Genomic DNA, 25849 nt, shown 5'->3' on the forward strand with positions numbered 1-25849 from the left:
CCCTTTCCACCAGCAGCAGGCCTTTTTCCACTCATTTTGGTGGTTAACTAATTCACAACTCTGGAGTTGTTTGCACAAAAAAACAATGGATGGGAACCGAGCAGAGCTGAGTGGCCAAACTGTGGTATTAGGCCAAAACTATTGGCTGGGTTAGATGCAGAAAAAAATTATATTCGATTTGCAACCTGATGGAGGTCAGTATAGATGGACTAATAGAACAAGTCCCACACACAGCTAGAAGCCCAAATATTTTTTCAGAGGTAGATGCAGAAAAAAAATATATTCAGTTTGCAACCTGATGGAGGTCAGTATAGATGGACTAATAGAGAAAGTCCCACACACTGCTAGAAGGCCAAATATTTTTTCAGAGCTAGATGCAGACAAAAAATTATTTTGAATTTGCAACCTGATGGAGGTCAGTATAGGTGGACTAATAGAACAAGTCCCACACACTGCTAGAAGGTCAAATATTTTTTCAGAGCTAGATGCAGAAAAAAATTATATTCAGTTTGCAACCTGATGGAGGTCAGTATAGATGGACTAATAGAACAAGTCCCACACACAGCTAGAAGCCCAAATATTTTTTCAGAGGTAGATGCAGATAAAAATTATTTTTAATTTGCAACCTGATGGAGGTCAGTATAGATGGACTAATAGAGAAAGTCCCACACACTGCTAGAAGGCCAAATATTTTTTCAGAGCTAGATGCAGATAAAAATTATTTTTAATTTGCAACCTGATGGAGGTCAGTATAGATGGACTAATAGAGAAAGTCCCACACACTGCTAGAAGGCCAAATATTTTTTCAGAGCTAGATGCAGAAAAAAATTATATTCAGTTTGCAACCTGATGGAGGTCTGTATAGATGGATTAATAGAACAAGTCCCACACACAGCTAGAAGCCCAATATTTTTTCAGAGGTAGATGCAGAAAAAATATATATTCAGTTTGCAACCTGATGGAGGTCTGTATTGATGGATTAATAGAACAAGTCCCACACACAGCTAGAAGCCCAATATTTTTTCAGAGGTAGATGCAGAAAAAAAATATATTCAGTTTGCAACCTGATGGAGGTCAGTATATATGGACTAATAGAGAAAGTCCCACACACTGCTAGAAGGCCAAATATTTTTTCAGAGCTAGATGCAGATAAAAATTATATTCAGTTTGCAACCTGATGGAGGTCAGTATAGATGGACTAATAGAACAAGTCCCACACACAGCTAGAAGCCCAAATATTTTTTCAGAGGTAGATGCAGATAAAAATTATTTTTAATTTGCAACCTGATGGAGGTCAGTATAGATGGACTAATAGAGAAAGTCCCACACACTGCTAGAAGGCCAAATATTTTTTCAGAGCTAGATGCAGATGAAAATTATATTCAGTTTGCAACCTGATGGAGGTCAGTATAGATGGACTAATAGAACAAGTCCCACACACTGCTAGAAGGCCAAATATTTTTTCAGAGCTAGATGCAGAAAAAAATTATATTCAGTTTGCAACCTGATGGAGGTCAGTACAGATGGACTAATAGAACAAGTCCCACACACTGCTAGAAGCCCAAATATTTTTTCAGAGCTAGATGCAGAAAAAAATTATATTCAATTTGCAACCTGATGGAGGTCAGTATAGATGGACTAATAGAATGATGCTATGCCCAAAAGATTTTACTTCACTAGTTGCAGTAAAAAAATTGGTATTCTATACACAGGTGGTATATCTTGCAACACAGATAGGCTACTCCACTGACTAACACACTCTGCAATAGGCCAAAAAGGATTAGCTTTGCTAGATTCAGCCAAATGCTGTGAAAAAAACTTGCACAGCACTGGCACAGACCTGCCTGGCAAAAACTGATAGGAACTGATGTAACCTAGTCCTGAAAAGGACTGCAATTACAATTAGTCTTTACTCCCACAATCTATCTATTTAAGAGCACAGACCTGCCTGATAAAAGTCGTAGGAAATGCTGTAACCTAGTCCTTAAAAGGACTGCAATCACAACTATTCCCTACTCCCAAGCTATCTGTAGATTTGTGCGAAAATTGGCTTGAAATTAACAAGGTATAGCGCACACAGCAACAGCGGTGCCGTCTAACACGCAGCTGCAGCAGTGAGAAAATGGTGGCGACGGGGAAAATGGCTTGGTCTTATAGGGCAAGGACATGTGACATACACTGCCAATGACACATGCCCTTGCTTGTGTGAAAAAAAGCACTTCGCTCCGTGTGTGCGCTGCTGATAGGCTGACAGATTGCACCTCCCCACTGCAAATGCGGGAAAGAGAAAAAAAAATGGAGATCTTCATTATTCCTGCAGAGATCCATCCCCTGCCCCTCCCCCCACCCCGCTGTACACTCAAACTGCGTATTAACATTAATTTTCATCATTACTGAGAAAAAATCCAGTTATGATTTTGGTGCACGAACAGTTATCGAACATAACCTCGAACAGCCGAATTTTTCTCAAATCGTTCGTGTTCGCCGAACGGCTCGAACACCGCCCAAAACAGCTCGAATTTGAGATTGGCGAACATTTCGAGTAGAACAACGCTCATCTCTAGTCTTGAAGAAGAAGGGGCAACACTGCAAATATTGACTTGCTGCATTAAGTCATTCTAACTGTCAATATAACCTATTGGTACTCATAATATGATTGCAATTATATTTCTGTGTGTGATATAAACATCAGACAAACACTAATAAAAACCAGAGGCCAGCAGATCATGTGAAAATATAATTTTGGTGTCATTCTCAAAACTTTTGGCCATGACTGTACACATCAGACATATCCACTACAATGGTAAGTTCGAGGCTGGTTTTTCATTTTGAAAGAATTCCTTTTTTGTTTTATCTTTTTTCCATCTTATTGAACACTAACACTTATCCCCTCTTCCTCCTCCACTCTTTTTTCTGACATATGAAGTGAAAAGTACAATAAAAACATAATTGTGAGATTATTCACCCCTTTACATGTATTTCACACGCTGACATGGTATGTTGGTAATATGACCATAGAGGACTGTTATTGTGCGCCTCTTTTTTTGAATGTGTGCTTATTTATTCCCACATTTTTCAAGGTGTGCTTCATCATTGTGGTTTGTCCTGATATAGAGGTATGAATACCTCTAAATGCGCGTTGACTAATAAAACTGCATCCATACTATATTTGATCTTTCATTGTTTATTGGATCCCTGGCAGCGCGGATACATATCCACTTTTCCTTCAAGTTTGTATCTCATCACATTGGTTGATCTGCAGCAGCCTATTTCAACAAGCTTGCATAGGGGCTGTGATTGTCACAACAACATCAGGTGAACATATCCCTTTTTTATAATTTCCCTTGTAAACCGGATGAGACTCTATTGTTGTAGTTCCAGTTTATACTTCATTCAGTTTTATTTTCTAAACACTGGATAAGTTTTAAAATGTATTTTTTTTGGCAAAGAATGAGAATATTGTGATTTGCAGTTCAGTACATTGCCAATTTAGCTGTGGGCTGAGTAGAGAGAACTGCTTTAAGGAACTGCTTATAATACACTGCTTAACCCCTTCACAACCCATGACGTATAGGTCGTGTCCCTCCCTTTGATGCGGGCTCTGGCGTAGAGCCCGCATCTTTCCTGACATATGACAGCTGATTTGATCAGCTGTCATGTGCCCCTAACATCCACAGGTGGAATTGTGATCCACCCGCTGCTGCTAACATGTTAAATGCCGCAGTCAATCTCTGACATCGGCAATTAACTCGCACTAAGAGGAAGCGCGTCACAAAATCCGCCCTTCGGCGTCTGTCACATGATCATGGGGCGCCAATGGGTTGGCATGACAACTAGGGGTCTGCAGAAGACCCCCATGCCTGTCATTGCTCATCTCTATGAACAACAGCCTGTTTGCGGCATTCATAGGAGATGATGATTCTTGCTACATATAGCAGGGCTGAAGCACTGGTATGAGTAGCACAGGCGATCAGATGATCACAGCTTCAAGTCTCCTAAGGGGATTATTGAAGGAAGTAAAAAGTAGAAAAAAAAGTTTTAAAAAATATTAAACAAATTAAAAAAATCACCCCCCTTTTGCCCCATTCAAAATAAAACAATAAAAAAATGCACATATTTGGTATTGCTGCCTTCAGAATCACCCAATCTATCAAAATATAAAAATTAATCCGATCGGTAAACAGTGTAACAAGAAAAAAAATCAAAACTCCGGAATTAAGTTTATTTGGTCTCTGCAACAATGCAATAAAAAGCAATAATAGGCAATCAAAACATCGTATCTACTCCAATATTGTATCAATAAAAACGTCAGCTCGGCGCTCTAAAAATAAACCCTCACCCGGCCCCAGATCCAGAAAAGTAGAGATGTTACCGTCTTGGAATATGGCGCCTTTTTTTTTATTTTAATTTTTTTTACAAATTTTGGATTTTTATTTCACCACTTAAATAAAAAAGAACCTATATATGTTTGGTATCTACGAACTCGTGATGACCTGGAAAATCATAGTGGCAGGTCAGTTTTAGCATTTAGTGAACGTGGTAAAAAAAAAAAAATTGTGGAATTGCACTTTTTTAAAATTTCACCGCATTTGGAATTTTTTTCCCGTTTTCCAGTACACTATATGGTAAAATCAATGATGTCGTTCAAAAGTACAAGTCGTCCTGCAAAAAACGAGCCCTCACGCTGCCATATTGCCAAAAAAATAAAAAGTTATGACTCTGGGAAGAAGGGGAGCAAAAAATGAAAATGCAAAAACGGAAAATCCCAAGGTCGTGAAGGGGTTCAAATAATTCTGTCATCAAAATTGTATATCCCAAACTAATGGCATGTATGTAAGGACGCTTTAATGCTGGTTAGTCCTTACTTTGCCTGTAGAAATCTGTTTTGCCATTTTAGAGAAATTCATAATTGAAATTGTAAGCTAATGAGTAGTAAGTGCAATGGGTGGGCACTGTGATTACACCTTTCCTGCTTCTCTCTCTTTTTCCCGCTTGCTACCTGCCTCCTGTCTCTGACTGACAGGTCACTGAAACATAAATGACCTGTCAGGTAGCAAGCGGGGAAAAGGGAGAGGCTCAGGAGCGTGGTAAGAGCTATGCCCAGCCACTGCACTTGAAATTGTATGCTAATGAGTTACAACTATAGATTTCTCTAAAACAGCAAAACTGATTTCTACAAGAAAGGTAAGGATTTATTGAGCATTAAAGCACTCTTACATACATGCTCTTTGTTTGGGGTATAAAATCCCGATGAGGCCTCATTCAGATGTCAGTGAGTCACATTTGTGTTCCAGTAGTGTTTTTCACATTTTGAAAACAAACTCATTAAAAACTGTGGTGCTATTCACATATCTGAATTTTTTTGTAGACCATGTGCCCCTGCAAAAGTCATGGAAACATGGTTGTGTTGTTCATCTAAGTCACAGATTAAAATCATCCATAAAAGTCTATGGGTCCGTGATTAGCATTGTGATGTATAGGAGACGCTTTGCTGTTTATTTCTAATTTCATACTTGAAAATCACTTATGAAATACTGATGGTAAAACTGTGCCCTACCTAACAGAGTACCTATTTATTAATAAATAATAATATAGTGGATGCAACATCCAGATTGTGGATCTAACTGGAGCACAATCTGGATGTTGCATCCACTATATTAATATTTTTGTTATTATACATTTGTATGGATGTATAGGGGAATACAGGGTGAATGAGGGATAGCCAACGTGGAGCGGGGGCTCCAATACGCATTGTTAGGGTGTTAACCACCTGCTGTTAGGTAGGGCATAGTTTTGCCAGGGAAACCAAGTCTGAGTGTGCCCTTACACCTGCCTCATTACCCCACCCCCATACTGAGATACCTATTTTTAAGGTTGATGTTTTGTACTATTAGCTAACCACTTTTAATAATAAACTAATAAAAGTTAATTTTTAAGGGGTTGGTTAGTTCTTTTTGGTTTGAAACATATGCACCTACCCCACTCTCTATACCCTGCCTTTGGCAACAGGTTGTCATGGCTGATAGTTAACCCCTGAATGTTAGCCTGAATTTAAACAATTAGCATCTTCTAATATGATGCCCTATTAACCAAAACCAAATGGTTTTCTTATTCTCAAGTATGGGGCAACACAGTGGCTCAGTGGTTAGCACTGCAGCCTTCCAGCGCTGGGGTCCTGGGTTCAAATCCCACCAAGGACAACATCTTCAAGGAGTTTGGCTATGTGCACACTGCGCATTTTTGATGCGTTTTCGCAGAGTTTTTTCCGCTTGGAAATGCACCAAAAACGCTATGTAATCTGGCTGCCAGCTAACGGAAAGACAATCCTGATGTGCTGTGCACATGATCCAGAATTTTCCGCTCAGGACTGTCATCACGTTTAAATCCGCAGCATGTTCATTCTTTGTAGCATTTCTGTAGCGTTTCTCGCCCATTGAAGTCAATTGAACCTCAGCAAACCCGCAGGTATAAATATATCTGCAGATTTGCTGCGGTTGTTTTCTGCGTATGGGCAGACAAAATGCAAGCTAGCTAGGCAGGATATTTAGATTTGGCTTTACCTCCGATCACGACTGCTATTAATTGGTCTGAGATTTTAGTTATAAGCTACTGAAAGTTTAACACTTTTTTTTTAGTTAAAGAGCTACGGCATTTGAATTACAGTGGAATAATTTGTCTTGATTTGTGTAGGTAGCCTTCTCTATTGTAGCTGGTGATCAAAACTATTGCGTCAGGGCAGACTTGCAAAGTAAAGGTAAACCTTTCACCAGGTTTTACCCATGTAAAGTAGGGCCAGCACGTGCAAATCCTCTGTTACAGCATACTAGTATGATGTATGTATGTCCCCAATCCACTATGCAAGGCACAAAAAATTGCTTTTATTATACTCCTCTACGCCATGGTCTGGTCCGATGAGCGTCGCTGATCTTGATCAGGCATCTCCTCTCTTCTTACAATTGCCTTCCTCCTTCTCTACTTCATGTGAATGATCCTTCTTAGGTCATCCACACAGTGTCCCCCATTGCACTCCTGCGCAGGCTCCCTTCCCTCTGCCCTGCCGAGGTCAGGGCAAAGTTCTGTAGTACACATGCGCCTGTGCTCTTTGGCTTTTCCCAGCATACGCGCATTACAGTACTTTACTTTGCTCTCAGCAGGGCAGAGAGAACTGCGCCTGCACAGGAGCACGATGGAGGACTCTGTATGGGTGATGTACAGTGGGTACGGAAAGTATTCAGACCCCTTTAAATTTTTCACTCTTTGTTTCATTGCAACCATTTGGTAAATTCTAAACAGTTTTTTTTTTCTCATTAAAGTACACTCTGCACCTCATCTTGACTGAAAAAAAAAACAAATGTAGACATTTTTGCAAATTTATTAAACAATAAAAACTGAAATATCACATGATCATAAGTATTCAGACCCTTTGCTCAGACACTCATTTTTAAGTCACATGCTGTCCATTTCCTTGTGATCCTCCTTGAGATGGTTCTACTCCTTCTTTGGAGTCCAGCTGTGTTTAATTAAACTGATAGGACTTGATTTGGAAAGGCACACACCTGTCTATATAAGACCTCACAGCTCACAGTGCATGTCAGACCAAATGAGAATCATGAGCTCAAAGGAAGTGCCCAAGGAGCTCAGAGACAGAATTGTGGCAAGGCACAGATCTGGCCAAGGTTACAGAAGAATTTCTGCATTACTCAAGGTTCCTAAGAGCACAGTGGCCTCCATAATCCTAAAATGGAAGAAGTTTGGAACCACCAGAAGTCTTCCTAGACCAGGCCATCCAGCCAAACTGAGCAATCATAGGAGAAGAGCCTTGGTGAGAGAGGTAAAGAAGAGCCCCAAGATCACTGTGGGTGAGCTCCAGATATGCAGTAGGGAGATGGGAGAAAGTTCCACAAAGTCAACTATTGTTACGCTCGCGCCCGGACTGACTGGCGTGAGCGTGATTAGTGATCCCACTGTACCATGAACCGAGGAGTGCCTGGAGGGGCGTAACTAAGTATCAACCTGATCCGACCAAGGTCGCACGGCGGCTCAGTCGACTCCGTGAACCAGGGAGGAACCGAGCAGAGGGACCAGGTGCTACTCCAGGTCAGACCCCGGTCACAGCTGTTGACCCACACTGGGGAATGCAGGAACAGGCAGGTTAGACTGGCATGTAGACAGGTGGGTACTGGCAAACACGGCTGGTATGCAGACAGGTGGATATTGACAGGCACAGCTAGTATGCAAACAGTTGGGCACGGCTGGCATGGAGACAGATGGATACAGTCAGGCACGGCTGACATGCAGAGAGGTGGGTACTGGCAGGTAGAAACGCAGGCAGGATAGGGACCAGTACAGACTGGGATACAGGAACGAAGCCGCAGGTAAGGTAGACAAGCAGAGCGAAGCAAAATCCATAGATGCAGTGGACAAGCAAAGCAGAGCAAAACCGCAGATGCGGTGGACAAGCAAAGCAGAGCAAAACCCGCAGATGCGGTGGACAAGCAAAACAGAGCAAAACCGCAGATGCGGTAGACAAAGCAGAGCAAAACCCGCAGATGCAGTAGACAAGCAAAGCAGGGCAAAACCCGCAGATGCGGTAGACAAGCAAAGCAGAGCAAAACCTGCAGATGCTGTGAAAAAGCAAAGCAGAGCAAAACCGCAGATGCGGTGAACAAGCAGAGCAAAGCAAAACCCGCAGATGCGGTAGACAAGACAGGGCTCTGTTCACATGGAACAGACTGGAGAACACAAGAAGATAGCTGGAACACAGGAGTTAGACACAGAGGCAGGGAAACAGAATGAGCAGAACCAGATACACACAAAGTACTTGCAATGAAGTAACGAGTGGACACAAAATTCACAAACAGAAGTACAGAGACAATGAGTTGGAGTTAGGTGCAGGTTCAGATACTGCAGGAAAAGGGAAAGGTACAGACATAGAGACAAACAGGTAACGGACTAGGACACTGTTCAGACAGGATCTGAACCAGGAACAAGATAAAGAATGAGCCTGGGAACTCAGCCCCCAGGGTGGCGGAAACTGACTAAAGTCACAAGTACAGGTAACAGGCCTGGGTATACAGCCCCCAGGGTGGCAGAAACAGACTAGTTACAGGACAGGACCTGGCAATTCAGTTGCAAAGACAACATGAGTGAAGGTGTTGCTCAGGCACCTCCTACTGGGTGGAGGGGGGTTAAGTATCCAGTGACTCACAGCAATAGGCTGGGGACGCATTAGGACTGTGCACACGGTAGCTTTAAGAAACAAGCAGAAAGCCGCGCTGACGCCCTAAGCAATCAGACAAGAGACATGGACACAGCAGGAACTGAAACAAAGAGTGCAGCATGGACTGACAGGTAAGATTGCGGTCTTGCATGGTGGGAGGTGGTGCACCATGCAAGCACGCCGCCAGGAATGTTACAACTATCACTGCAGCCCTCCACTTGTTGGGCCTTTATGGCAGAGTGGCCCGACGGAAGCCTCTCCTCAGTGCAAGACATATGAAAGCCCGCATAGAGTTTGCTCAAAAACACATGAAGGACTCCCAGACTATGAGAAATAAGATTCTCTGGTCTGATGAGACGAAGATAGAACTTTTTGGTGATAATTCTAAGCTGTATTTGTGAAGAAAACCAGGCACTGCTCATCACCTGCCCAATACAATCCCAACAGTGAAACATGGTGGTGGCAGCATTATGCTATGGGGGTGTTTTTCAGCTGCAGGGACAGGATGACTGGTTGCAATAGAAGGAAACATGAATGCGGCCAAGTACAGAGATATCCTGGATGAAAACCTCTTCCAGAGTGCTTTGGAGCTCAGACTTGGCCAAAGGTTCACCTTCCAACAAGACAATGACCCTAAAGCACACAGCTAAAATAACAAAGGAGTGGCTTCAGAACAACTCTGTGACCATTCTTGACTGGCCCAGCCAGAGCCCTGACCTAAACCCAATTGAGCATCTCTTCAGAGGCCTGAAAATGGCTATCCACCAACGTTCACCATCCAACCTGACCGAATTGGAGAGGATCTGCAAGGAAGAATGGCAGAGGATCGCCAAATCCAGGTATGAAAAACTTGTTGCATCATTCCCAAGAAGACTCATGGCTGTACTAGCTCAAAAGGGTGCTTCTACTCAATGCTGAGCAAAGGGTCTGAATACTTATGACCATGTGATATTTCAGTTTTTCTTTTTTAATAAATTTGCAAAAATTTCTGCATTTCTGTTTTTTTCAGTCAAGATGGGGCACAGAGTATACTTTAATGAGAAAAAAAATGAACTTTTTAGAATTTACCAAATGGATGCAATGAAACAAAGAGTGAAAAATTTAAAGGGGTCTGAATACTTTCTGTACCCACTGTAGGACACGTCATCCACACGAAGCAAGTAGGAGGACGGTGATCGCAAGAAGAAATGAAGCACCAGATCAAGACAAGCAACATCCATCGGACCAGACTGCCCGTAGGCAGTGGCGTAACTAGAGTCTGACGGGCCCCGATGCAAGATTTGGACCAAGGCCCCTCCCCCATCCTGAATAAATTATATATGTTCTCCATCCTGGTATATATGTCCCTCATCCTGGCCCCATTCTTCTATATGTCCCTTTTCCCGGGCCTCATCTTGGTATATATATTCCCCATTCTGCTGCTATTCTTTAATGTATAGAAGAAAATAAACCATTACATTCACCAGGGGCGTAGAAAGAAGTCATGAGGCTCCATAGAAGAAGTATAATGCACCACCCATAGTCCTCCATATAGTATAATGCATCCCATAGTCCTCCATGTAATATACTGCACAGCTCATTCTCATCCATAAAGTATAATGCACTCCATAGTCATCCATAAAGTATAATGCACCCCCATAGTCATCCATAAAATATAATGCACCCCCAAAATTATCCATAAAAGTATAATGCACCCCCATAGTCAACCATAGCAAATAGCAATATAATGCACCTTCATAGTCATCCCATAAAGTATAATGCACCCCCATTTTCATCTTATAAAGTATAATACACCACCAGTCATCCATAGTAGTATAATGCACCCCATAGTCATCCTAAAAAGTATAATGCACAGTCATCCATATAATACAATGCAAGCCCATAATCATCCATAGTAGTATAATGCAACCCCATAGTCACCCTATGAAGTTTTATGCACCCCAGAGTCTTCCATAAAAGTATGGTCACTGTTTTTTTTTTTTCTTTAAATAAATACTCACCGTTCATTCGCACCCGCGCTTCGCGCTTCCTCTTGTGGAGCCAGCAGCTGACTTTGGCATGGGACGGGAGCGTGTGACATCACTGCCATGTGCCCTGTCACATGTATGCCAACATCAGCTGCTGGCCTCTGATTGGCTGGAAGCGTGTATTGTAGTGTGAGGAAGCAAATACTGTACAGTTGCAGCTTTTGTTTGTGTTACGCCGCTGCCCGTAGGTGAGTACAATAAAAGCTATTTTTTATGTTATGCAGGGCACAGTGGAGACATAGACACAGCATTCTAGTATATGGGGAAAACCTCATGACAGGTTCCCTTTAAAATTATTTTGAGAGATGTGAAAAATGTATAGCTACACACAAGGACAAGAAATTATTTTATTTTTAACTCCTTTTTAAATTTATTTTTCTGATATATTATTTATATTTGTTTTTTATTTTTCCAGATCAAGACCCTGGAACAGCATAAAACAATTGAACAGCTGAGCAAGTCTGTGGATGACTTGGAGAGGGTTAAAAGCAAAACTCATAAGAAACTAATTTCTATTAAGTCAGAATTAGACTACACAGAACAGGAAGCAAAAGATGAGAAAGAGAAAACAACCAATTACATTGAAGTGATCACCAGCGAACTGAAGACTCTCAAGACAACCTTAGAAGAGGTTTCCAAAAGGGAAAAACAGGTAATAAATATGTATACATGTATAACCGAATTCAACAGGGTCGCTGGTGAGCCAAAGTTCTAACTCCTAACTTTTTCATACCATAAATACAGCCCCGACTCCAAATTGCAGCAGCATGAACATTCCAAGTGTCCTAAGGACAGGGCACAGGAGACTTGGTGATCACAATTATTTTTGATAAAGACAGGTCTTGGTATTATAGAACATAATAATATAAAAATATTTTAACGTTTCTAAACTTTTCTGAATTCATATGAAAGTTAATAAATTAATTATAAAATATTAATAACAGATACATTTTTTAAAGCTGGAGTCAGTACTTTTCTCCCGGCTCCACCAAAAATTATCGCTGACTCCAAAGACGTTGAATTATACACATGCAATTAATGTGTTTTGTTGGACTTTTTATGCTACATAATCAACACTAATTGCAGGACTGCCCTTAGTATTACTGAATCCAACAACATTTGCCAACTCCTACTAGGAAGGCATTCATGCAATTTTTTTGTAGGGTAACCGTGCCTTTTGAATACTTTGATAATACCCCTTTAATGGGGTTGTTCACTTTAAGGAAAGTTGACCCTAAACTATGTAAAATACCTAAATTAACAAACTCAGCAGGTACTCACTCTCCATAGGTCTAGCGGTGGCTCTCCACTGCTGCTCCAGTCTTAGTTTTTGACTGCAGCAGTGACGTCACATCAACAGTATGCATCATCGATATAGACAATCACTAAATTCAGTATCTGTGCTAAGGTAGATGGCACAAGCTCAGTGATTAGCTGCTGCGATCATTCATGCTCTGAGCTCCGTGATTAGCTACAGCGATCATATATGCTATTCACATGATGTCGCTGCAGCAGCCAAAATAATGAGCAGCAGTGGCAGTCGTCACTAGATCCAGGGAGGGTGAGCACCTGCTGTGTGTTTAGGCTTACCTGGTGAATTGGATCCTCTAAACTTCAGGTCCGGTTCACCATATGGACACCAGGCGTTGGTGCAGCAAGCAGGAAGGCACGTGGGAATCGAGGACTAGGCCAACTCTGTAATCTTGGTAGCAGCAGGTCGGAGGTAGTGGAACCCAGCAGGGATGGAAGCAGGTTAAAGAACAGTGTGCACAGAAGGTGGGCTACACCAGACGAAAGTCTTGAGACACAATCCTAAGACACAGGTGTGTGTCCTAATGGGCCTTAAATAGGTTTAGGGAGATGACGTCACTGAGCCACACCGGCAACCTGCAAAACCCGACATGGAGCACAACAGAGGGCAGTGGACCAAGGTGAAGAAAGTAGTGCCCGGGATACCCAGGACAGGTGTGTAATGTGTTTTTTTTTAAGGTATTTTACAGTAGTATTTTTGGAGTCCACTGTCCTAAAATGTGGACATCACCTCCGTCACATACAATATCGGTTCTAACGAGTTCACATACAATGTGACTGTCAGGCGCAGGCTAGAAAAATACCTATAATATCTAATGTTTGCAATTTCAGTGCTCTAAAAGTGATCAGTGACCTTCATAGGGATGTAATAAAAGAGACTACACATAATCAGGTGCAAAAAAAAACATTTACTTAACCTGGAGGGAGGGGATTTCCTCACAATCTGGTGAGGAAGGAGAAATGAAAGTAAAAGAGATGTGCCTGTCAAGCCTATTGTATGTGATGGAGGGTTAAAAAGAGATCAACAGATTATATGACACCTTGCTCTGACTTCAGCGGATAGTTGCTTAGCTGTTGATAAAACAGGTTGGAAAATTGAAAATGTTTTTATTTGAGAACTTAGTTCAGACAACCAATATGACTGCCATTGATGTTGTCACTTTTACAAAAATGTCTGCCACAATAAGACAAGCCTTCTGTATGTATTACAATGACTGCAGATTTACTATAATATATGGCTATGTTTGGGCTGTGCTCTGTAAAGAGGTTATTACCTTTTGATACTCCCATTCTGTTACTAGGGTCTCCTGAAAATAACCTGGATACAGGTTTTTCTACTGAGTCCCCAGTGATGTAATTTGCAGGGAATTTGGTTGTTAGTGTCCCAATTCTCCTGCAGCACCACCACACCGATTTTAAAACTATTTTTTTTTTTAACTAGACGACCCCTTTAGCATTTTAATATTTTAAAAGACTGAAGCTTTAGGTTGTCATAATTGTGGCGTTGAAGTAGAGCAGTTTGGTCACATCCCCCTAGGTGTCATACTAAGGACACACTGGGCCTCAAATATCAAGAGTGACTTCTTTGCTGTGGTCAAAAAGGACACTTTACTCTCAGACTGTTTGTATCATACACATTTAGCTGACGCAGATCATTAATCTTGGCTATGAGGACTTATATTGTTGCAATATGTAAATTACATCATGGCGTGCAGCGAAAGTCAATATGTAGACTCAGCATATCTGCGATTTATGATGATAAATTCCAGTGTGGACTGTTTGCCTTTTAAAATTCTGTTTAGACAAATACATAGAATTTAACATCATTAAAAACACCGAAACATTTGTTTTTTTTCTCCTAAGTTTGCTTTGTGACTGCAGTTTGGTGTGTTGATTTAGTAATATGAATTGTTTTAAGCAAAACTTTCAGCCTCAGCGGTTTATCTATGTTTTCTAACAAGTTACACAATTAGTTTAAACAGCAACTGAAAACCTTTTAGCACTGGCAAATCATTCAGATTGCTTTTTTTCCCTTTTCTTTTAACACTTAACGTGCAAAGTTCTGACCCGAATTATCAAGGTGTTTTTGTCAGAATACTGTTGTAAAAAACTTTGAAATGAGACAAAATTTTTGCCCAACTCAAAGATGTGACATTTGGCATTTTTACACCAATTTTGGCCAACTCTGCCAAAGTGGACAAAGTTGGAGAGTGATGGGGTGTTCCAAATTGATCACAGTGCTGGATGATAAATTTGGCTTATCATTAGACACCTTTGTCTAACTTTATACCACATCTTGGTTGATTTACTATAGAGCAGTTCTTTGTGTGAAGTGGCACCTTGTCCTTCTTACATCAAGCTGGTCTAATTTGTCCTGCAAGGCTTAAAATGAGTCTTAAACACATAAGGGTGTCTTCTCAAGATAGCATATTATCCCCTATCAATAGGGTAGGAAATAACTTCTTGATTACTGGGTGATTGACCTCTGGGAACCCCAGAGATCCTGAGAACGGGGCTTTACAGAGAACTTTGTGAATGAAATAGAAGTCAAGCTAGCGAACCTCGCCACTATTCATTGTCTTTGTGATTACCAGAAAGTCAAGAACTACACTTGACTATCTCCATAAGTCTCTTAGAAAATGTATGAAGCTGAGGTGGTCATGCTCAACTTAACCTCTACTCATATGGGGCTCTACAGAGCAGTTGTTTCAGGGTTGCTAGATAGGGGATAACCAACTATCCTTGGAATACTTTGGATAGCCATGTTTTTGTGCATATCTGGAAAAGACGAATTCTGTCAGAAAGGAGGTCATACAATGTCTACAGTGACTCTGGGGGCTTCATTCATGAGAATGGCTAAGTTGCGTTTCCCATTGGAATACTGTTTTTTGAGAGATTCTGAAACCCTGACGTAGTGATCAATGGAGAGTACTATATTAAGGTGAAGCCAGCCTAAATCCTAGATCTTTTTCATTGCCAGGAAAAGACATGTTGAGCCAGACTCTTCACTTGCAGTGGATGCTGCTGGGAAGTGCAAAATTAGATTTAAACAGAAGGGTAAAAGTACATGTCGGCAATCCACATCTATGATATCAATATTCCCTATTAGTATTCATGAGACACCCTCTTCTTGATGAGTCAACCCCTTTAAATATCTTGGGAAAACCCCTTTCATGCCTTCTTGGTGTGCATAAATTTCTGAGTAAACAAGAAGACCAAATGCTGGACTTGCTGTATCAAGCTGTGTTTATGGGAAATGGACTCTACTTCTGACGAAATCTGTTTTCCATTGCCGTAATGAAGTTCTATATGTATTCATATCAATAGCTAATGTTACTTAATGGCTGGTAGGCAAAGCACAAGCGCAGTATAGTAAGCTCGCCGTAGTTTGCGTTGTCCTGGAAACTCTATTAAAGTGTTCAATCTCTGGAGGGACACAGAAGCTGATGAACAATTGATGGTGGATGCACAAGAACTAGTTAAAATAAACAAACAAAATGTACCGTCTACAACGAAGAGAACAGTTCAATCAGTTCTGACTCGAGGAGGGAACAGCTATGGCATAATAAGAGACATGGAAGATTAATCTTCTCTGTATGGTTACTTGACTCATTTCAAGAAGTTACTTCATATGTGATGCAATAAACAATTTTTGATGATTATGCTAGGCTGACTGGTTTCATGGACTGATTTTTTTATATAAAGCAATAACCTTAAGTAGAATTAAAAAAAAGTAAAAAATAATATAAATAACTAACATACTATTTATAGAGATACTGATCATATGTATATGTGTGTATATACAGGTATGTGTGTGTGTGTGTGTATGTATATATTCATAATTATTATTATGAATAAATATACATTATTTTTTTTAATTATTATTTCTAGATTTCTACTAAAGGCAAATGTACCAGACTGGAATAGTTTATTGTCCTTCAGTTTTGTTCATGTAATGTGTATGTACTGTATATTGTGCTAAATGTTTAGTATAATGTCATATGATAATGTACAATTTTTGGTACTATGTTTTTATATCATATAATATTCAAAGAATATTGTTTTACGACTAAAATTAATTATTACTCATTCCTCGTATAGTGCCAACATATTCATAACAGCACTGTACAGAGGTTATCCCCAATAACCCCAGTCTTTGTCCCCAAAGTGACTCAAAATCTACATTTATCTATTTTATACACACACATACTAGGGTCAATTTAATAGGAAACTAGTGAACCTTTTAGTATGTTTTTGACGTGTGAGAGAAAACCAGAGTACCCAAAGAAAATCAATGCTCAATGTTGAGGGCCTGAAAACTGTATGCAGGTGTTCTTAATTCAAAATTTAGTCCAGAAACATGAAGTCAGACAACTTCCAAACTATAATACTACAAAAAGGTCCATAGCGGCAGGTGACCGCCAGACAAGAAGAGATTCTGACAATATATAAAATTATGCCTGTGGAGGGGTAACGGTGGTACCTGATAGTGAAATGGATCCTGAAGCGCTGGAGACCAATAGTGCCCTCCCCACACCCGACGGACGCCGTTTCACTATGTCTCTTCTTCCGGGGCGTGTCATCACAGGCATTACACATGTCAATGCATACTGCATTGGGGTTCTACTCTGCAGTTAACTCCCTGGTTCTGTTATATACAGAGGACATATGACGCGCCCCCTGGGACATATTCCTTTTTGAGGGGAATACCCGGCACCGGATCAGATGGGGGGTTGTAGTCTCCGAGCGGCTGTGACCCGGTCCCGTGCCCAGGGCGTCAAGCTAAGTGTTATGTGGCAGCTTTACAGATGTTACTAAAGTTCTTTTGTGTCGACTACGCCACCCGTTGTGATGCGGTCACTGTGGCCGCCGCTGCTGCAGGGTCCGCTGAGGCTGATGGTGGGTGCGCAGCTTGGTGAGATAACCCCCAACGGGAGGGGTATAGCCTCAGAGGGGACAGGCGCAGAGGATGGGGGTTGTGGTGGTGCGATGCAGCCGGCAATGAAGACAGACTCGGGTTGTGCAGTTAAGGGTGTTTACTTACTGCTGATGTTGTACTGGTCACTCCAGCTGCTAGTGACCACCCGAGCCGTGCTGCGTCCACCAGGTCCTGGATCCGGCCAACCCCCAAACAAGTCCAGAGCGTGGCCCTGAGCTCTCCCTCTGTCCTTTCTTCAGCCGTCCCCACCAGTGATTCACCTAGGTCCAGCTCCCTCGGGCCTTCTTTTGGGACACCCTTGGCCCTGGGTTCCCTGACCCTTCATGTGGTGTGCCTTCGGGGTGAATGTGGTGGGTGACCGTGACAGACACTGCCCACGGTCTCCGGTCTCTGGCTGGGGAATGTCTTTGCCCCCACCAGCTTGGGTTCCGGTACCCTCTTGCTGACTCCTCACCCGGTGCTCTAATTTGGGTTCTTGGGTCCCTTCAGTCTTCCCCCTCTGGGTCTTTCTCTGCTCCACTCTCTCTCTCTCCAGGGCTGCTGTTTCCTTCTCTCTCCTCTCCAACTGACTTGTTCTCAGCGTCTGACCCTGATCTAAGTTGGTGCCCTCCTTATATATCCCTCTATGTGTGAGCTCAGGTGACCAGCACCCAATGAGCTCCTATCACTACCCAGACTGCTCCCCCTATCTGCCCCTACACTACATGGGATGTACCACCCCCCTCCCACTCCAGCCAGGAACAGGCTCGGTTGTACCTGCACATTTCTAAGTGGGAGTACCGTCGGCCTGCTCCTCTGGAATGGGATGTATGTAGTGCATGCAGTCTATCTGAGCTCAGTTCCACACTCCTTCCTTACCCGGGAGTGGAATATCACACCTCTGGGTTGAGGTGCAATACCCCTGTAGCAGCCGAATCCTCAGGGTGCTACATTCCCCCCTGGTAAATCACAGCACGTCCTCGGGCTGTAAGACATAAAACACCAAAACATACAAAATTTTTATATGAACATATAAAACATATAAACATTATATATATATATAAAACTTTTTATATAAACATTCTCGTAGACTTCTCTTGTCTCTGGTTCCTCCTCCGGACACTGTGCAACGTGTGTCCGGGAAAAGTGCGACAGTCTCTTAGAAAAACTGGTTTTCTATAAAACCGGTAGGGGGCGCTTTAGGACGCGCAACTATATACAGGGAAGGTTGAAAGTTGGCCGCTCTCAGTCCTCGGCCAGGTAGAGGGTAGGGAATGGCTGCTCACAGTCCTCAGCCTGTAGGATGAAGGGGTTAACGGGTAAACAGTTCCCTGGTCCCAACGGGGACTATTTTAGCAGCAACAGTTTCAGTTTCTATATACCCCGATTGGGTAACTATTTACAGCTCCTGCTCTGCCGCACTCAACGGCGTCTTCCTCCTGCTCTTTCTTGATATGATGTTTCTTCAGACCCGTCCGGGTCCTCTGACTCCTCCTCCCCGTACCGCAACTCCTCCTCCGTCAAGCGGTGTACGTGGAGGGCGTAAGGTCCTTTGGCACACTTGTGCCGGGTGAAAGTGACCTCGTCTCCGACGTAGAGGTCACGGCCTTTGTGACCTTCCGGCAGGTGGGACTCGACGTCTCTGCGGGTCACAAAAACGTCACCGCGGTTGTTACGGTCCCGAATAAAGCCCCACCCATGCTGCGGGTTGAACTTTATCACTGTCCCGATGGTGCGGGGACAATGCGCTGCACGGGGGTTCCTCCTAGTCCGGCTCTTCTGCTCCGCGCTCTGGATTTGGGCCTGTTGTTCTCTGACCCGCCTCTCCTCCCGTTCTCTCTTAAACTCTGCCAGCTGTTGACGGCAACACTCTGTACGTTCAGCTGCGGCTGCCCGAGTTTCTCCGGTGAACCCCATCAAATCTTCTCCCGTGGGGTCCCACACGAATTGGGCTTCTGCTAGAGGAGGCGAGACCCGAGCCACGGGCTTCGGAGCCGGGATTAGGGGCTCACACAAGGGCCCTAGTCTTTGCTGCCGCTCCAGCTCAGGGTACCCTTCGGGCCAGATGAAGGGCCGCCCGTCCGGCCATGTGAGCTGGCCGAAGAGGTCCTCCCCCAGGTGTGGCACCCTAGGTATTGCGGGCGCGGGCGCGGTGGTGGTGGCGCCCGGGTTGCCCAGGCCTTGCGGCCAGGCCTGGGGCACCTGGAAGGTGAAGGGCACCGTTAGGACGGCGGCGCCCTGGGCTACCTGGCCTTGCGGCCAGGCCGGAGGCTCCGCGGAGGTAGGGGGCGCTGTTGGTGGTGCGGCGCCCGGGGGTACTAGGCCTTGCGACCAGGCTGGTGGTAATTCCTGCTTTGTCACGCTCCGGGTCGGGGCGCGTGACGTCACAGGGGTCGCTGCGGCGGCTTCCGGTCGGGGCCTAGTCCATGGCGGTGACCTGGCGGCTACGGGCACAGCAGGGGGACTTTCGGGCTCTGCGACAGGGAGCTGGGGCAGGTAAGCGGTGTCACGGCTTGGGGTATAGGCGTCCCCTTTACCTGCCTCCATGCGTTCGGCTCCCTCCTCGGCGCCGTCTCCGGCCTTGGGTCCTCCTGCGCCATCCTCAGAGGCGGTCTGCTTCCTCTTCCAGGGTAGCGTGCTCCGTTGACTGGTCTCTGCTTGCTGGGTCATCTCCCGGCCCCACTCCGCCAGTATCTCGCGCTGTACCCGGGCCATCCTCCGTGCGAGGCTCTCCAAGGCAGTTTGTGCACACTCCCGGTCTCGGGGGAGCTGCGCTAAGATCTCCGCTAGACCTAGCGGGGTTGTGGACTCTAGCAGGCTCCTGACCATCGGGTCGGTGCTGCTCTGCTCTTCTTCCGGCAGGCTCCTGGCCAGCGGGCCGGTGCTGCTCTGCCCTCCTTCCTCGGTCTCTAGCAGACTCCTGGCCAGCGGGCCGGTGCTGTTCTGCTTTCTTTCCATCTCCGGGTGAGCTTCTCCGCTACTCCTTGTTAGACCTCTTGCCTCCGGGTGCGCTCGCTCCAGACTGCTCCAAGCGACACCCATCTTTTCTCTTCTCTTTCGTCTCCTCCCACTTCGAGGGCGGTCCCGGGGCAACTCGGTGACTGTCAGCTCCAGGGGGAGTTCTTTCACGCTGACAGACACCTCCAGCATCACAGTCTCTGTTGGTGGGGGCGGTTTCCACTTTTGGCGCCATTTTCTGTCCTGGCCCACGATGGGAGGTGGCCTCTTGCCCTCCTTTGGCACGCCCATAATGGCGTCCGCTGCTCTTCCAAGGCGGGAAATCTGCGGTTTTGGCGGGAAGCGTCGCCCAGTGGCGGGAAACTCTGCAGATGGCGGGAACAAGTTGGAAATGGCGGACCATCGGCGGGAAACGACTGGTGATGGAGTCCGATGGCGTGGACCCCCCGGAACCGGCGGGAGACTTCTTTCTGAGGTAAACTTGCACTTTTCTTCAGGCACGCAGTACCCGGGTGTTGCGGGCACGTAATCCTGCCGACTACGCCAAAGTTGACGCGCCCCCTGGGACATATTCCTTTTTGAGGGGAATACCCGGCACCGGATCAGATGGGGGGTTGTAGTCTCCGAGCGGCTGTGACCCGGTCCCGTGCCCAGGGCGTCAAGCTAAGTGTTATGTGGCAGCTTTACAGATGTTACTAAAGTTCTTTTGTGTCGACTACGCCACCCGTTGTGATGCGGTCACTGTGGCCGCCGCTGCTGCAGGGTCCGCTGAGGCTGATGGTGGGTGCGCAGCTTGGTGAGATAACCCCCAACGGGAGGGGTATAGCCTCAGAGGGGACAGGCGCAGAGGATGGGGGTTGTGGTGGTGCGATGCAGCCGGCAATGAAGACAGACTCGGGTTGTGCAGTTAAGGGTGTTTACTTACTGCTGATGTTGTACTGGTCACTCCAGCTGCTAGTGACCACCCGAGCCGTGCTGCGTCCACCAGGTCCTGGATCCGGCCAACCCCCAAACAAGTCCAGAGCGTGGCCCTGAGCTCTCCCTCTGTCCTTTCTTCAGCCGTCCCCACCAGTGATTCACCTAGGTCCAGCTCCCTCGGGCCTTCTTTTGGGACACCCTTGGCCCTGGGTTCCCTGACCCTTCATGTGGTGTGCCTTCGGGGTGAATGTGGTGGGTGACCGTGACAGACACTGCCCACGGTCTCCGGTCTCTGGCTGGGGAATGTCTTTGCCCCCACCAGCTTGGGTTCCGGTACCCTCTTGCTGACTCCTCACCCGGTGCTCTAATTTGGGTTCTTGGGTCCCTTCAGTCTTCCCCCTCTGGGTCTTTCTCTGCTCCACTCTCTCTCTCTCCAGGGCTGCTGTTTCCTTCTCTCTCCTCTCCAACTGACTTGTTCTCAGCGTCTGACCCTGATCTAAGTTGGTGCCCTCCTTATATATCCCTCTATGTGTGAGCTCAGGTGACCAGCACCCAATGAGCTCCTATCACTACCCAGACTGCTCCCCCTATCTGCCCCTACACTACATGGGATGTACCACCCCCCTCCCACTCCAGCCAGGAACAGGCTCGGTTGTACCTGCACATTTCTAAGTGGGAGTACCGTCGGCCTGCTCCTCTGGAATGGGATGTATGTAGTGCATGCAGTCTATCTGAGCTCAGTTCCACACTCCTTCCTTACCCGGGAGTGGAATATCACACCTCTGGGTTGAGGTGCAATACCCCTGTAGCAGCCGAATCCTCAGGGTGCTACACATACTCTCCTTGTCGCACTGGCGCAACACTAAGGTATAGTAGTCCTCTGTTTCACATGCCTAGTGTAGGTTTGAGTTCAGTATTATACCATATTGAGTTGCATTATCCTGCTGGCGCCGTTGTTTACATCATGTACATGCAGTAGACCGCATTGTGTTTTCCATTCCCCCTATTTTTGGAGGTTTATTCCCTTGTCTAATTTTAATGTACTTTTTCTTTATATTTGAATAAAATTGTTAATTTTATATATTGCCAGAATCTCTTCTTGTCTGGTGGTCACCTGCCGCTATGGACCTTTTTGTTGTAATACGTGTTGTTCTTAGTTGGATTCGAAAGCAGGAGCTATTTGTACTAAGGGTTTGGTAAGACAAAGGCATATGGAAGGAATTACACATTATTCCACTGGAACTTACATTGGACTTGTCTCATTTAACCAAGGCCTGATAACTTGGTGTGGGGATTCGATCCAGTGACCTGTTGTTGCATTGTCGATTCCTCTGTCTGCTGAGCTATTGCCTTTTCTTCCCTGCCACATGCAGATGGTTTCTATTGTCTTTGTTTTCCTTTCTTGGTTTTCTCTTCTCCAGGTGTTTTCATTTTCCCATTTTTGGTTTGCCCTATGACATTCTGTGTGGGGTTTTATATGTTGACCCTTGACTGCACTTCCTTGCTAGCTATACCCCTTGGTGGATGTGTGTTCAATAGTGTTGCGTGAGCGTGCTCTTTTAACCCTTTAAACGAGCATGCTCAGTTGCTTGCTGCGTATTTGCGGCATGCTCAGCATCTAGGTTTGATCTGCCGCGGCTGCATGTGTAGTGGCTGTTAGACAGTTGCGACAAATGCAGGGATTGGCCAACAAACAGGCAAACCCTGCATGTGTCGCAGCTGTCTAACAGCCGCGACACATTCAGCCTTGGCAGATCAAACCTTGATGCCCAGCACACCACAAATACTCTGCGAGCACCCGAGCGTGCTCGTTTAAAGGGTTAAACGAGCACGCTCACTCAACACTAGTGTTCAGGAGTTCCAGCTCTTCAGCAAAGCTTGCAGTGAGTCTGTTTTCTTTTCCTCCCAGCACCTTTTCCTTTCTGGAAGCACATATAAAGTGAAGCTTTCACATTGAACATTCAGTCCAATTAGGCATCATAATACAGAGCAGGAGGAGTTGCAGTAGAAGGTTTCCTTTAATAACAAAAAATATACAGCAGAAGTGTTGTATCTTTGATTTGCAAAAATTGTGATTGACTAACAAGGAGTTTTGGTACAGGCTATTGTGTCAGCCATGAGATGGAGTAAATGTATCCAGTATACCTTGAATCTTGCCAGATATATTATATACAGTAGCATCCACAGTTTTGTCAAATTTGGCACAATTGTTTAAAAGCCTTGATCTCTCTTTATAAAGTGTCATTCTGTTCTGATCTGTATGGAGTCTGGCAACTTTTAATATGGATTCCACCCACAGAATTGGTGAAAGCCTGTCCACTTAGCACTCACCATTGAACAGTTTGGTATGCAAACTTTCACCACTTTACTGAGATCTGGCCTTTGCTGCAGAGGCCCCTGGGTTGCATCCATGGAGTAGCTGATGGCCTATGGTGTGAGTTGATAGTAGAATGGTCAGCAAGCCGGGTCAGCACCAGATCGAAAGGGACAATAGCAGAATCAATAGGCAGGTATGTAGTCAGGATAAAAGCTGGGACAAGTCCAGAGTATCGGGCAGAGTAAAAGGTGGAAGAGTAATCAAACAGTCTAGATTGGCATCACAAGTGTTAATCAGTAGACGAAACAAGGAACAGCATCCAGGTCAGAACACTAGGAGTGTATCCAGTAAAGTATCCCTAGGAACAGAGGAATACAATACAATACTTGGAGCAAGACCCAAATATCATACATAACATACTCAATGGCTGGGTGGTGATTTTACCATGCGGTAGGAAGAGATATCTTAATGGGTTTTGCTGGGCCACCCGGTAGAGGAATAGGCTACTCCCTCAGCAGGAGGACACTGAAGAGCGCGCTCTCAAATTATGACATGATCACCCCCTCCTCCGCTGTCAGTGAAAGGCGAGTACATAACACATTCCTTAGATGCTATTGATAGATGCTCCATAATGTACCCGTGTGACTGAAAGGTTTAAGAACAGTATTTTGGTGTGTACTTGCAAATTGTACATAAATTAATACATTAAAATATGTTTCTGCTTTTCCAGCTGGTAGACTTTCGAGAAGTGATATCACGTATGCTGGGACTAAACATCAACTCCCTGGCATTACCAGATTATGAAATAATCAAACGGCTTGAAGGACTTCTCCATACCCACCATCACCATGTAGTATCTTGTGCATAAAGGACCAATGGGCATGAACGTACCATATTAATTGAATGATTTGGGAGTAGTGTTCATACCATATTTTTGTTGTACTTATTTTATATATTTTATGTTAAATGATTACATTAATATATACTGTACCTGCATATGTGTTCTATATATGAAGGGGTAGATTAAATATTCAGAGTGATACGAGGAAATGTTATTGAATTCTAAGCAGTGCCATATTTTCTGCAGTTAATTATCAAGTCTTTATTTACAACTGTGTGACTTGAACAAGCTTATGCCAAAGAACAACGTAGCATAATCTAGAACTGTAACATATGTATAACCTTGTAAAATAGAAGTTACCTTCTTGTAACCACCATTGAAATCTACTCTGATTCCATCCAGTTCATAAAAAGGAGAATTCTGCTTATTTAAAGACTCTTAGAAATGCAGTGTTTGAGACCAACAGATTATAATATTAGCTCTCCATGTAAGGCCTGACTCATATGGGTGTATTTCTTTGTAAAGGGATCGCAATACTCACACTGACCATGGGTCTCATGACCTGAATTTACAGCTTTAAAAACACATATTAGACTGCAACGTTGGGCCTGGAGAAGTCTGGGCATTGAGGTCTGTATACGGAAGCCCGTCTGAACTCTGTCTAAGGTGTCTCTCAGACGTTCGGATATTTCCAGTACTGGAAAAACCAGTACCGGAGATATCCGTGTCCGTGTGTACTTGTGTAGCACACGTGTGGCACACATGTGGCAATGTGTGCCACATCAGGATTACACGTACCAGCGCTTGGGAATCAGCGGTACAGTTAGCGCCGGGTGCTGAATGCTGCCCTCATCTTTGTCCCCTGCTTTCTCTGTGATCAGCACCAGCAGGAGACAATGTTGAGAGTAGTATTCTGCTCCCGCTGTGTCCTGGTGTAAAAATAAGAATAAAATAAAAAAATCATTATACTCACCTGTCCGAAGGTGTAACCTGCTGTAATCCATCTGACCGCACAAGCTGAGGAGCCAGGGAGAATGACTCGCTCCAGCGAGCAGTGTCCTGTCACTCACTGAGCTCAGCACAGAGCAGGAGCCCGCTCACTGCAGCGAGTGATGCTCTCCAGCTCCTCGGCTTGAGGGGTCAGATGGATTACAGCGGGGGACACCTTCAGACAGGTGAGTATAAGGATTTTATTCTTATTTTTACACTAGGACACAGCGGGAGCAGAATACTATGTTCAATATTGTCTCCTGTTGGCGCTGATCGCAGCGCAAGCAGGGGACAATGATGAGGGCAAAGTTCAGCGCCCGGCACTTGGGAACAGCACTAGCTGTACCGC

The 25849-nt window shown here is 44.5% G+C and overlaps 1 protein-coding gene across 1 annotated transcript in view; it reads left to right on the plus strand.

Moving 5' to 3' along the window:
• CCDC170 (coiled-coil domain containing 170) overlaps positions 1-25411 on the plus strand; it is a 252314-nt gene extending 226903 nt beyond the window's left edge. The window contains exons 12-13 of the mRNA XM_073672707.1: positions 11663-11899; positions 24400-25411. Of these exons, the coding sequence (XP_073528808.1) occupies positions 11663-11899; positions 24400-24537 (375 nt within the window). The 3' untranslated portion in view covers positions 24538-25411. The remainder of the gene's footprint in view (positions 1-11662; positions 11900-24399) is intronic.
• The last annotated feature ends 438 nt before the right edge of the window (positions 25412-25849 follow it).

The sequence above is a fragment of the Phyllobates terribilis genome, unplaced genomic scaffold (genome assembly GCF_046119375.1).
Source record: "Phyllobates terribilis strain yellow unplaced genomic scaffold, ASM4611937v1 Scaffold_3__8_contigs__length_932513732, whole genome shotgun sequence".
Lineage (NCBI taxonomy): Eukaryota > Metazoa > Chordata > Amphibia > Anura > Dendrobatidae > Phyllobates > Phyllobates terribilis.